At 31.1% G+C, this 14,114-nt stretch overlaps 1 protein-coding gene and 1 long non-coding RNA gene across 3 annotated transcripts; one reads left to right on the top strand and one right to left on the bottom strand.

Moving 5' to 3' along the window:
• The first annotated feature begins 8,850 nt into the window (after positions 1-8,850).
• On the top strand, positions 8,851-13,833 carry LOC122196548 (uncharacterized). Of its 2 annotated transcripts, none has more exons than XR_008230602.1 (2): positions 8,851-8,982; positions 12,842-13,833. It is a non-coding gene; the product is annotated as an uncharacterized LOC122196548 (long non-coding RNA). The 2 variants fall into 2 exon arrangements; XR_008230603.1 differs by having other exon boundaries at positions 8,858-8,982; positions 12,845-13,833.
• Positions 9,248-12,956, bottom strand: LOC111876326 (uncharacterized). The gene is made up of 2 exons (XM_023872872.2): positions 12,820-12,956; positions 9,248-12,169 (listed from the first exon to the last, which is right to left on the bottom strand). Exon 2 carries the CDS (start codon positions 12,032-12,034, stop codon positions 10,025-10,027), a length of 2,010 nt encoding a protein of 669 aa, XP_023728640.2. The 5' UTR covers positions 12,035-12,169; positions 12,820-12,956; the 3' UTR covers positions 9,248-10,024.
• Positions 13,834-14,114: the final 281 nt, after the last annotated feature.

Here is a 14,114-nt window from a genome sequence, read left to right as displayed (position 1 = left end):
TGGTGAAGGTGGGTGAGGGTGGGGGTGATGGGGGAGGGGGTGGTGGTGGTGGGTGGTGATGAATAGTGATGGTGGGTGGTGGTGACGGGTGGTGGGTGGTGATGGTGGTGGCGGGTGCTAGTTTTGGTGGGTGGTGGGTGGAGGTAGTGGTGACGAATGGTGGTGATGGGTGGTGGTGGTGGGTGATGATGGATGGTGATAAGTGGTGATGGTGGTAGGTGATAGGTTGTGGTGGTTGGTGGTGATGGGTGGTGGAGGTAGGTGGTAATGGTGGTGGCGGGTGGTGGTTTTGTTGGTGATTGGTGGGGGTGGTTGTAGCAAGTGGGTGGTGGTGGGTGTGGTGTTTGGTGGTGGTGGTGGTGATGGGTGGTGGAGGTGATGGTGGGTGGTAGGTCGTCGTGGTGGGTGGTGGTGGCGGGTGATTGGGTGGTTGTGTGGTGCTAGGTAGTAGGTGGTGATGGTAGTGACGGGTGGTGGTTTTGGTGGGTGGTGGGTGGAGGTGGTGGTTACGAATGGTGGTGATGGGTGGTGGTGGTTGGTGGTGGTTGGTGGTGGTGGCGGGTGGTGGTGATGGGTAATTGAGGTGGGTGGGGTTGGAGGTAGGCGGTGAGTGGTGGTTTTGGTGGGTGGTGGGTGGGGGTGGTGGTAGTGGGTGGTGATGGTGGTAGCGGGTGCTAGTCGTGGCGGGTGGTGATAGGTTGTGGTGGTGGTGGGTGTTGGTTGATGGTGGTGGCGAGTGGTGGTTTTGGTGGGTGATGGGTGAGGTGGTGGTAGCGGGCGGTGGTGAAGGTGAGTGGTGGTGGTCGGTAGTGTGGTGCATAGTGGTGGGTAGTGGTAGTGGTTGTGGTGTTTGGTGGTGGTGGTGGTGAGTGGTAGGTAGTGGTGAATGGTGGTGTTGGTTGGGTGGTGAGTGGTTTTGGTTAGTGGGTTTTTTAATTGTTTGTAACAATTGATTGATTTTTATGAATATTATTTTATTGTTTTAATTAAAAAAAATTATGTAGTCCAAATTTGTTCTATATATATATATATATATATATATATATATATATATATATATATATATATATATATATATATATATATATATATATATATATATATATATATATATATATATATATATATATATATACTAGCCATCTACCCGCGCAATGCGACGGGCGGCAATAACTTTGTTTAAGCAATTAGTTTCATTTCGATGAATAGTTTTTAAACGAAAGTTAAAACTTCAATAAATAAATTTCTTGCGACGATTTGTTTCATTGCGGAAACATGTAAAAATCCATAAATAACACAATGAAGTAGACGATGATTGTGCATTGTTGGGTTAAAAATAAAATTTTATTATTATCTTTCGTCAAAAATAAAGGTACGATTTTTGTTTCAAAGTATTTTGTATGTTTTTTTCTTTTAACATATAAGTTGCATTATTATTTGGTGTTAAAAATAAAATTATATTATTGTTTTGGGTAAAATATTAAAAATCAAAATATGTCCATATTTTTGAGTTTTTTTTAAAAAAGTAATAGGGCAAATTACACATCTAGTCCTTTTACAAGATTTTTTTTATATTATCCATATTTTTCTGTTGTTTTTTGTGGTATACATATTAAGTTATAATATGAAGTCTTTGTATTTAATAATTTATTGGGTATTAATCAATATAGTATTATTAAAATAGTTGGTTTCCGGTCAATTTAAATTAGACATGTTTGATTTTTATTGTTAAGAATTATTAATCATTCAATTTGGTTTTATTTAAGACTTACTTTCTTGTTTTATCAAATATTTTCAAATATAAAAATAATAATAATAAACAATGTAAAATGCATAGTTTTATTTTCTTCCTATTGAAATTATTTTTGATAATTCTTATTTTTAGATTTGATATAAATGACATGTATATATGTATAATAATTCTTATTACCACTTTATTTAAAAAGCAAAAGTTTTAAATTTAAAAAAAAAAAAAAAAAACAATGAATAACTTTGTCCGTCATTTTCAGTTTGTATTAATAATCTATATTAATAACTAACTTGTATTTTTGTGTATTTTGTATAATAAAGATAAATATTATAATCAATATTATTTGACATATTTTAATTTATTATTCACGTATTAACCTCAATAATAATAGCGGAATTGTAACCTTCAATTTTAAAATTTAAATCGCCGTCTAGGATTTTCAATTTTCCATAATATATAGGACACGTTTTTTATTTGGTATAATAGAAAAAGATTTATTAACTTTATTTTAGACATAATATATTTTTAGTTTGAATCTTTGTCTATCTTTTCTACCTAAATAGGGTTTAGTTATAAATTTAATATTATTTTATTGGTTGTTACTTGTACTATTGGCTAGATCGTTTGGACGTCTTAAAAAAATAATATTATTATATTGAAGTTATTTTTAGAAACAGTGAGATTTCCTTTTTACATATATATATATATATATATATATATATATATATATATATATATATATATATATATATATATATATATATATATATATATATATATATATATATATATATATATATATGGAAAGCTTGTGATCACTGATCAATAGCTTATCAATAAGTAATCTGAATATATATTTTAGATGTCCGTGGTGTTTTTTTTTTCTTTTTTATTTAAAAGCTCTTGTTCGTCTCTTTAGTGTCGCACGAACATATGTTTTGCTTGAAGTCTTTGCTTTTAGAATACGATAAACGTCAAAATGTATGTGCATCTTTTTTTCATAATAGATTTGGAAAAACACTTCACAAGGTTTTATAAGGTCTGCAGAGGTAAAAAAAAAAAAAATGAAGTCCTGTCTTAATCCATTTGTTAAAATTTGTATATAATGATGATAAAAAGAAAAAGAAAGTTGATAACTACTATATTACAACCATTAAGTCATATATCATAGTTTCTTCCTTTTTTTTTTCCTAAGTTTTATATGAATTCATAATACTTGATCTTGTTTAAACAAAAAGATTTATATCATAAGAAATTATGTTGTAACTATAAAAAATAGATATTTTTTTAAATTATATTAAGGTAACATTATTAAAATTATACAACTAATAGAAAGAACAAGTTCTACATTTATATATGGATTGTCAAACACAAAATTCTTTTTTCCGTATATATTGTAGAAACATACATATAAAAAATAAAAAATTAAATAAAAAATCTCATTTTTGTATGATAAATCTGAATATTATTTATTTCAAAATGAATTCAATATTTTGAAAGAAAAACATTATAATATAATGAACAAAGAAAATAAAGTTTTGTGAACATATCAAGTATCTTGATTAGACTTTAGAATATATTAAAAAATAAGTTTTTTTAAAGTTTTTTTTGTACAATATAAAGAATTTAAAAATAAACAGTTTTATTTTTTCATTTATGTGGACATTTAGACCAGTTATTTTTCTGCAGAAGTGGTCCGTCGACTATATAAACACCTATAAGATATTTTACACTTCAATAAACTCATTATATGCCTAAAAACATTCTTAAATTTTCTAAGAAATTTAAATCCTTCAATCTTAATTTTATTTTAAAATTATGACTTTTTATGTAACTTTTTGTCTTGAAACATATTATGTGAAGTAAAATATTGGGACACTGTCACTAAATAGTAACATATTCTATATTTTTCATCCAAGTCAGTCAAACAGTCGAACTCTATTATAAGAGTTGGCACTTAAATCTCAAATTTGTTCTCTATTATTTAAATATTTTGATAGTTTGAATAGAATACCGATTGAAACAATTTGATCATTAAACGACAACCAATTAAGTTTTAATTTTGTTCCAGTTTCAAAACAAAAAAATCCATGAATTAAGATGGTCTTTGAAATGAAACAGCTTTTTCTTCAATTTCAACCATCATCATTGAGCCATGTCTCCATATGTAATTAATAGGCCTTCTGCTGAAAAATCAAAAGAGCATTCATAACATAATGAAGGTGAAGTGGAGAATGAGCCATGCATGTCTCCATATGTATCCAACAAAGTCAACACCCGTTTCCTTTGATTTGCCACCAAAATATATATAAATTACAAAAAGAGATTTACAAAAACCACTTGTCGTAATGGAGGGAAATGGGAAATAATGACAAGAACTAAACACATAACTCGTGTAATAATGAGCAATTCAAATTGGGAAAAGTTTTCAATCTTTAACCTCTGACGACTGACACATCCATAATCATAACCCCACCAGTGCAAATTGTCCATGGAACTGGGCCAAAGGACAAGAATATATATGCACAGAGAATAGTCACTAAAATGACACAGCAAAGGAAATCCATGGGACATTCCAGTTTAAAAGATATCCATTCAGGATGAATAGTCGGGCCAACTTGTAGAGAACGTCATGCATTCGTAACATCAGTGTCGATTTATTTGTTTCTGCTAGTCATTGTATGCATGATGTATAGAAGCATATAAATGAGATTGTATATATGGTGTATAGAAGCACGACTGTTTATATCTTTTTTCCTCTTATGTGTAAAGATAAACAGGGAGTCATAAGTCATTGGTTTAATTAATCTCTAAAAATTTTGGACAGATGGTAGACATATCAGTAGATTGAGACACAACTATCTATACCTTATTTGGTATTATTGGTAAGATATATACTGTATACTGACTACTGAGTCTTAATTTGTTTTACTCTAGATAGTCGACTCCAACTGTCCAACATATATAGAGTTCTTGGTTTATCCTCTAAAAAAGGACATTTATGGAGAATTGATAGAGTCGATATATATCGACATGTATCTCCCTATTTTCTTGGGTGGTGTTGTAATTCTTAGACTTATCAATCACCCCAAAAAAACTGTCTTGAGTGTTGTAATCTAACTAAGGGGAACATGGCACATACGAAACGATAAAGCACAAAACATCACGCAACATGCACTCATTATGTAGCAACCACATAAAAAGAGAATAAATGAACAGATTGCATTCCGTAGGGAAGCATTAAAATTTGAACATAACACACACTCCAAAATACGTCCATATCAATTATTAAACTTAATGTTAGAACTTCCATTAATATGTAACAGATTTTCTATTAATATATAATGAAAAATAAAGAAAGATTGCATGAACTATGAAGCATGTACTAATTTATTTTTCTATTATAACAAAGGTTCAATGTCATAGGAGTCTTGGAGGTCTGCCAACTTCCGGTTCATCCTCATTAGTCATTATTTTATTTTATTATTTTTTTTTTTGGTGTGTATTCTATGTCCCTAAACTTTCAAAATTGGTCAAAAAAAAAAAACTATTTTCAAAAATATGAAGAGGTCATCCGGTCACCACGCTTACGGGACATATCATGTGTCATTTTAGTCACCCATGTGACACTAACATGATGTCCCTTTTTCTTATTTATTTTTTTTCATTAATATTAAACTCATTATTATATTATAAAATGGACATCCGATTACCACGCTTACATGATGCGTTCACATTCCAACGCTAGAGGTTGAAGAAAAGGCTCGGGATGAATTTAGGAGTCTTTGTGCAAGCCGTATGCGGTGAGAGTCACACGTACGGTAACGAGGGGGGTTCGCATCTATACGTGTAGTGTGGGTGGTTGGGCCTACCCACCCTATTTGTTCCATGGTCTATGGGTCTACACGGCATGGATTTGTTGATTGACGAATTGGATCTTGGCTTGTTGTCCCACCGACGAACCAATCTAGAATTCAAAAGGGAAGGCAATAGAAAGGGGTCTCCCTCTCTTTGTCTTCTTCTCGCCGCTTCTCTCGTCCATGCATTCCCACAACTTCCTATTGAATCAAAAAAATGCCTACACCCATGCTTTCTGGGAAAGTATCATGCCAAGAGGTGGCAGGAGCGCAACGACCTAGCCCAAACCTACTTAAACAACCTAAAGGATTGGCCCGGTCTGAAGGAAGAAAAAAGTCAACCTTGTAGAAAAGCAGATAGAAGAGGTAGCCTATAGACTCAAGCAACGAGCTCGGTGACTCTCTTAACTATGGTAAAATAGTTAGAATGTAAACGAAACACATGCTTCACTCTCGCTTTCAGTATTTTGACAAGAGGGGATCCGCCGAGTTGACCTTCTTCGATCTCCCGAGGAAAGACTTCCAGCTAGCAGTAGGCAAGTAGTTAATCATATCCCATTCTCTAACTATAACTCCGAGTGAGCTTTCCCCGACAAAGGAAAGGGTTGTAGGTGATGGCGTGTTCTGCTTTTTATCTAGAGAGGGGTGCTGGAATCTTTTCTATGGGCTCGTGCGTGGCAGCTGGTATAGATGAATAAAGGTAGACCGAACGGGACTATATTAATATAATTGGCGGCAAAGCGGAATAGAAAAGCACGGACGAGCCACATGCAGGAAAACTTGCACCATCATCTACTTTCTACCACCACCACTATTATTCATCATCACCTACCCACCGTCCACTACTCCATCCCAACCAAAGCAAAAGTAAATACATGAAATCTAATGACCCAAACATTTGAGTAATCAACTACACCCTAAACATGTAATATTGGTTTTAAGAAAAGTAGTATACTTTAGTTTCGCACGGTCTACAAAGAGAACGCATACAACACACTCCAAATTTCTTTGCCTTTGGAGCAAAGAAGAAACGAGACGTGTCTGGATGATAGGCGTGCATCGATGTGTTCAGGCAATATGACACGTGTGTCATTAACACGACACGTGACAAACCAAGGCACACGTGGAAATTTCTAGACAAGTGATACAACAAAGACATGTCTCGTCTTGTGGATACACGAGGCGTGTCTATAGTAAACATGGTTGGATATGTTGATACGTGCCTAAGAATAGGTTAAGTGGCAGAATCTAGGTAGGCACGTGGACACAACGCGCCCATGAGTTGGAAGAGACACAAAGGTCCAACCTATATATATATATATATATATATATATATATATATATATATATATATATATATATATATATATAAAGTAGTTTGAGGGTGTTTTTACCGAGAAAATGAAAAACCAGTCATTTTAACGACAACTGTCAAGATGTACTTCCCGTAGATAATAGTTGTTAAAAGATGCATTGATGTAACAAATTCCTATAACGGGACATAGTGATAACTATCAAGATAGATTTCCTATAAATAATAGCTTCCGAGGTATAAATTCCCCAACACAGTAAAAAGTTTCTGAGGAAACAAAGTAAAAGGTTCCCTGAAATTTCTCGTATATGCAGTCTATTTGCAAGGCTTATGTTTGGGGAAGAGATTCTTCGTGTTTGACCTTTATGGCTTGTTAAAGTATAAAGATCGAAAGTGTTTTCATAACTTGGTAAAGTTTTTGGAATGTATTGATGTAACACCAACCAGTTTGTAAATTCCGATAAAGTTCATGAAGAGAAAACCATATTTATCATTGATTACATGTCATGATATTTCTTTAAGCATAGTAATGTATTGGTTGCTAAAAAGTAAGGATGTTACATGAAATCTCAACTAACCAAAAATCCAAAATCATAGACCATAACCGAACACATAAACCATAAATCCAACGATAACTAAATCCAGTCATTCATATCCATCTGGTCATCTTGGTTCTTAAACAAGGACACAAATCGAAAATACAGATCATTACCAAATATGAAACCATTAACGAAAATCAAATGGGAATCAAACGTCGGCAAGTCACGAATTCCAACATCCGAGCTCTCCAAATCTAAAAGAGGTTAAAGTTTATGGTGGGTTTGATTTGAGATGGAAACAAGAGGAAGTAAATATCAAAGATGAATTTGATCGTGATGGTGTGTTTGTGATTTGTGACCGTAATCATCTTTAGTGATCACTCCTCCTCCACCATCCCATACCCCAACCCTTTCCATGTCGCCGTTGATCAGCTCTCTAAACACTACCACATAAATGTTGATTTTCGCTAACATTTGAATTTAAGAACCAAAGGTTAAACATATTCCAAACTCAACATCATTTTTGGGATTTGCTTATTTAACTCAATAAACACTTTTTGATAAAAGTGTTTAATAGTTTATGTTATAAAAAAAATGTTTGGAGTACTTTGGACTAGCTTATGCATGTCAAGATCCTATAAGTTGATACATTAAAAAATGTTTGTATTAGTTTATAGCCATTTCATAGTTGATTTAGGTGAATGAGTTGTAAGCACTTTGAAAAGATGAGAAACATGCAAATTTTCAAAAACTATTTTTGAAAAACTATTTCTAAAATCACTTTTATATTTGCAAACATTTTTTTAGACTTTTTAACTTTTTAAAAAGTCAAAAGTCAATAAGCCCCTTTCATAAGCAATCTCAAACACCCCTTCAATCCCCTTTTTTAATAGGTCAAATTATTACATTTCTAATTAATTAAGCAATTTAAAGTATTTAAAAAATAGATAAAAAAGAAAAAATAAATAAATAAGTAAGGGCAAAAAGGTATTTTTCATGTTTAACAGAGACCATAACAAATATATATATATATATATATATATATATATATATATATATATATATATATATATATATATATATCTTATTTTAGACCATTCATACAAGTTCAAAAGATTTTTGACCTTATCCACACTTTTTTGTTAACCATTGGTACCAAATTTGAAGTTTAGTCTATCTTTTTTTATTTTTCTTTATTAATTTCGGTATTTAAATATTTAGAAAAAAAATTAAAAAATAAAATCTCACCCCACCTTCTACCAGTAACCCCCGCTCTCTCTCTCTTTCTCTCTCTCTCTCTCTCTCTCTCTCTCTCTATATATATATATATATATATATATATATATATATATATATATATATATATATATATATATATATATCATGTTTAGAGTTTCACTTGCAATACCCGCATACACACAAACAAAACAAAAGCATTGGTCATCTTCATCATCAGGTTCTTCCTGATTCATAACACACACATACTGATGAACATACATATGCTTCATTTCGAAACCTAACAAGGTAGCTTTTTTCAACTCTTTCACTTGCAGAAATTCAATGTTTTTTTCATTTCAAAAAGGATATCTGAAGGTAGCTTTGAAGGGTCAATTTTGAGTATTTGATGATGAGGCTTCATTAAATCCTGATATGTGCACATCTATATATATATATATATATATATATATATATATATATATATATATATATATATATATATATATATATAATCATATCTTCATATTTTTAACCATAATTATGCTTATTATCAGGGTCGGCTCAACCAATTTGGGGGCTCTAAGCGACCAAAATTTTGGGGCCCTTTGACATTACTATACTTAATGTTATAAACCCTCCTCCTTTATCCGGGCTTGGGACCGGCAATAATAAACTAAAAGGTTTACAAATGGCGGGGTTAAAAAAAATTTATGTATATTTTTTTTGTGAATATATTTTATGACATAAAGTTTATTTTTCTAGCCTTTTTAGATGCAAATTCTTTAATAAAATTTTCATAATCAATTTCTTTTACTAAATGTTTTTCAATTGACAAAATAGCTAATCCATTTAATCTTTCTTGTGACATTGTAGATCTTAAATAATTTTTTAATAGTTTTAATTTAGAAAAACTTCTTTCTGTAAAGGCAACGGTTACAGGAATAGTTAACATAATCCTATAGGCAACATATGCATTTGGAAAAGAACTAAACTTTTTAATGTAATTAAGTATATTAATAATTGTATCACGTTCTAAATGTATAATATGTCTTAAAAGTTTTAGTTCATTAAATAAATCTAAACCATCAATATCTAAGCTATCATCATGCTTTAAAGATTTTTCAAGATTTAAACAATGTTTTTTCAAAGTATTTTCATCAAATGATTTTAATTCCTCTATACTAAATAGAAAACCAAAAATATTTTTGAACTCGTTAAATTGCTCAAATCTACTTTTAAGTGAAGTAATGGCTTTATCTACTACATATAAAAAGTAATCAGTTTTAAATAACTGGACAGGAGTTTTAATAGTTTCATTAGCAACATTTTCATCATATCGTCTATTTCTTTAAATGATACGTTTTTCACGAAATTCAGGTTTTACATTCATTTCTAATGCCAATTCTTTTGCATAATCTAAAGCTTTTTCAAATCCGTTTTCTCTATATTCTTTAAAGAAACACAAAAGTCCATTTAGTTGATCTATAGCATCATCGATACACATATCACTTGATTGCAAGTTTTTACTAACAGTGTTAATAGCAAACAAAACATCATACCAAATAATCATTCCTAATAAAAATTCATAGTTTTCAAGTTCATATGTAGCTAAACATTTAGCTTCACTTTTAATTTTTGGGTCTCCACAATTTTTAGATAATTGTAAAAGTGTTTTTCTTAATTGTGGTGCTTGAAATCTAATTGTTTTTACACTTTCTACCCTACTTTCCCAACGAGTTTGTGATAATGATTTAAGTGTTAGGTTTGATATATTATCTTGTAATATTTTCCACCTTTGAGTTGATGAAGCAAATATCGAATATATACGTTGTATAACTCCAAAAAATTCACTAGCTTTATCGCACGAATTAGCCATATCACAAATTACTAAATTTAAACTGTGACAACCACACGGAGTGTAGAATGCTCTAGGGTTAATATCTAACAACCGTTTTTGTACACCTTGATGTTTTCCTTTCATATTTGATCCATTGTCATAACCTTGACCTCTAACATCATTTATATCTAGTCCTATATTTTTAATTTCATCAACTATTGCATCATATAAGCCTTTACCGGTTGTATTATCTACAATTAAAAATCCTAAAAAATACTCCTTAACTTCAATTGGAGTTGTTGAAAGATCTAAACATCGTAAGATAATCGACATTTGTTCCTTATGACTTGTATCGGGAGTACAATCAAGTATTATTGAAAAGTATTTAGCCTCTTTTACCTTTTTAATTATTTTACTTTTAACTTCTTCTCCTAATAAACTAATAAGTTCATTTTGCATATTGTGTCCAAGATAATGATTATGAATTTCTTTGTCATTAATTCTCCTAATATGTTCTTGCATAATAAGATCAAATTCCGCAATCATTTCAATTATAGTTAAAAAATTACCATTATTTTCTTCATAAATCTTTTCATTTGTTCCACGAAATGCTAAATTATTTTTTCCTAATGTTTTTACTACAGCAATGATTCTTATTAATACATTTTTCCAATGTTCTTTTTCTTTATTTATTTGTTCTTGGATTTGCTTATCAATTGTTTTATTATTTGCTAATCTAGTTTCTAAGTCAATCCATGACCTCATATTAAGAATGTGTCCGTTACTTGCTTCGTGTCTTTTTAATATACTAGAAATATTATTCCAATCATTATTACCTTTATGTGCTAATGAACATGTGGATGCATTCACATTAAATAATTTACAACAAAAACAAAAAACTCTATCTACATCTATAGAATAAACCAACCATGTTCGTTCGTATTTTTCTCCATTTAGTATTTTTTGCATGTAAAGAGATGTACTAAAGCTTCTTAAATGTTGATCTTTTGGAAATTTAAAATCATAAATCTTAATAGGACCTTTTTCTATGATTAAATCTCTTAAATTAGTACTAATATTATTCCATCTACTTGGATCATATATGTTTAAAGGTGTGTTATCATTTTCACTATTAGTTTGTTCGTTATCAATTTCAATATTACTTTGTTCGTTATCATTTTCACTATTAGTGTGTTCATTATCAATTTCAATATTAGTTCGTTCGTTATCATTTTCAATATTCGTTTGTTCGTTATCAATTTCAATATTAGTTTTTTCATTATCATTGTCAATATTAGTTGGTTCATTATCACTTTCAATATTAGTTGGTTCATGATTATTATTATCAACATTATCTTGTTCTTGTTCGATATCAACATTAGTTTGTTGTTGTTCATTATCAACATTTTTGTTTGTAGTTAAATATTTTAAAAACGACCCTTTTTGTTTATCTATAAAAGGTTCTTCTTGCATTTTTCGTTTCCTTTTTGAGGCACCGGATTCGTATTTTCTCTTTGACATGATTATTAATTATTTGATTGATAATAACTACAACTATAGAGGATATGGATTAGGATTATACCGCCCCTGAGACAATAAAAAACTCAAAAACAATGAAATCTGCCAAATCCGGAATGAGTTATTGGACATTCATTCCTGCACAGATCCACACTTAAGGATGAATAGAATATATAGGAAAAACCTGAAGGGTAAATAGTATTTTATAGATTTTTATATTGTTTACATGTTTTTCTTTTTCTAAAACATTTTTTAAATGCATTAAATTGAAAGTTGCTTGAAATGCAAATGAAAGATAAATATAAAAAATTAAAAATACAAACAATTGCATTATAATTTGGAATGATTGGACCACCTCTTTCTTGAATCAATGCAAATGAAAGATAAATATAAAAAATTAAAATTACAAACAATTGCAATATAAATTGGAATGATCGGGACTACTTTTTGCCATTTGAATGATCAGGACCACGTTTTGCCATATTCTCATGCACTTTTGTTATTTAATTTACCAAACCACTAGCTTTCATCTGTAGAAAATTTCTAACTTTAACAAGTGAAATAATGATTATTTAATACAAAAATCATGATTGAAAGTATATGGAAAACTCAAACGATTCCAACTCCAATATTATAAAGTAAACAACAAAATTTCAAATGTATATTATAGTTGCTCACCATCGGCTAACCCTAATTAATTGGATATTAACCCCCAATTAGATAATCATAGATAATAACAAAATCAAAACTAACAAGTGAAAATACAAAGCATATTAATGCCGACTTACTGTTTCAATCATTCAATCACAGCAGAGCAGATCATCAAATCAGGAAAAACAAAGAATGAAGAAGGAAGAAGAATTGAAGTCTGAAGATTGAAGAACAATAGCTTGCAGCGATTCAGCGAGACAGCAACTCAAACAGAAGAATAGAAGAGACGATTGGAGAAGGGCATATAATTGAGAAGGATAATGGAAAAAGAACGGAAGTTTTATGTCGTATCCGCGTATCGTCCTTTGATTGAAGAATCCCTCTACACTTACGCGTGATTTTTTGGAAACTATTACCTTGGATCAAAAGTAAAGGGGCCCCTTACAATTGGGGGCCCTAAGCCCTACCTTCACTTATAAAACATTAACGCCGGCCCTGCTTATTATTAGTACAAAAGATACTTAACTTGTTATATTTTGTGTTGTAGCGGTAAAAGACATGATCGGGATCAAAAAGGAAGCAAATTGGGAGCTGGAAGCTAGGAATTTCGACTAAGGCAAAAAGAAAAAGGAAAGATGAAAAACCACAGTGTGATGACCCTCACCACGACGTGGTAAAATGAGAAATCCCGATTATGTTATGGCTCGTCGGATATGCGATTTTTACACCAACCACAGTGTGGTGGCCATTAACACGCCGTGGTGCACCAATTTTCGAAAACTATATATAGATCGACTTTTCTCTCAAACATGTTGGATTCCGGAAGTAATTATCGACTTTTGGAGGCAAGAAACGTTCCTTGGGAGATATGGAGTATAGATTTCGGTTATTAGCTTCATTTTTTAGAGATCTAAGGCAATGTTACTCTTTTTTACTTGTTTACTTTGATTTTGTCATGACTATCAAAGTGAATCTTGTTTTTACATGTTTGTTTGTTGAAGTTATGGGCTAAACACCCTAACTTTCATTTAGACTGGATTACTTGCGTTATTATGAGTTGATTTTATAGATTGGATTAAGCTAGTTGATTATTTGTTATGTTAGCTTGTTAAAGAACCTCTCTATATTTATGATAACTACTTTTATGTTTATTGCTGAGTTTAATTAAGTTTGCATGACTTATCATTCTTAATTGGCTTGAATCTTATGATCTTTTGATTGGCAAAATTGTAGGACTAGTGTTTTGACCAAAAACCTAAGGTTAAATAGAAAAGTGGGTAAGTGGATGTAGGAGCTAATATATGAAGATCAATCATATATTGTATTTATTTAATTAACCTAATAAATCAATTCATTATAAGTCTCACATAACTTGAATCGAACACTAGTAAATTTGTTAGTTTATCCGCTTGATCACCGAATGAATGAACTT

Source organism: Lactuca sativa, chromosome 1, assembly GCF_002870075.4.
Source record: "Lactuca sativa cultivar Salinas chromosome 1, Lsat_Salinas_v11, whole genome shotgun sequence".
Classification (NCBI taxonomy): Eukaryota; Viridiplantae; Streptophyta; class Magnoliopsida; order Asterales; family Asteraceae; genus Lactuca; species Lactuca sativa.
This window is presented reverse-complemented; position numbering and strand designations above follow the sequence as displayed.

Coding starts and splice junctions, on each gene's coding strand:
- LOC111876326 (XM_023872872.2), bottom strand. CDS start 12,034: ATGTCAAAGAGAAAATACGAATCCGGTGCCTCAAAAAGGAAACGAAAA.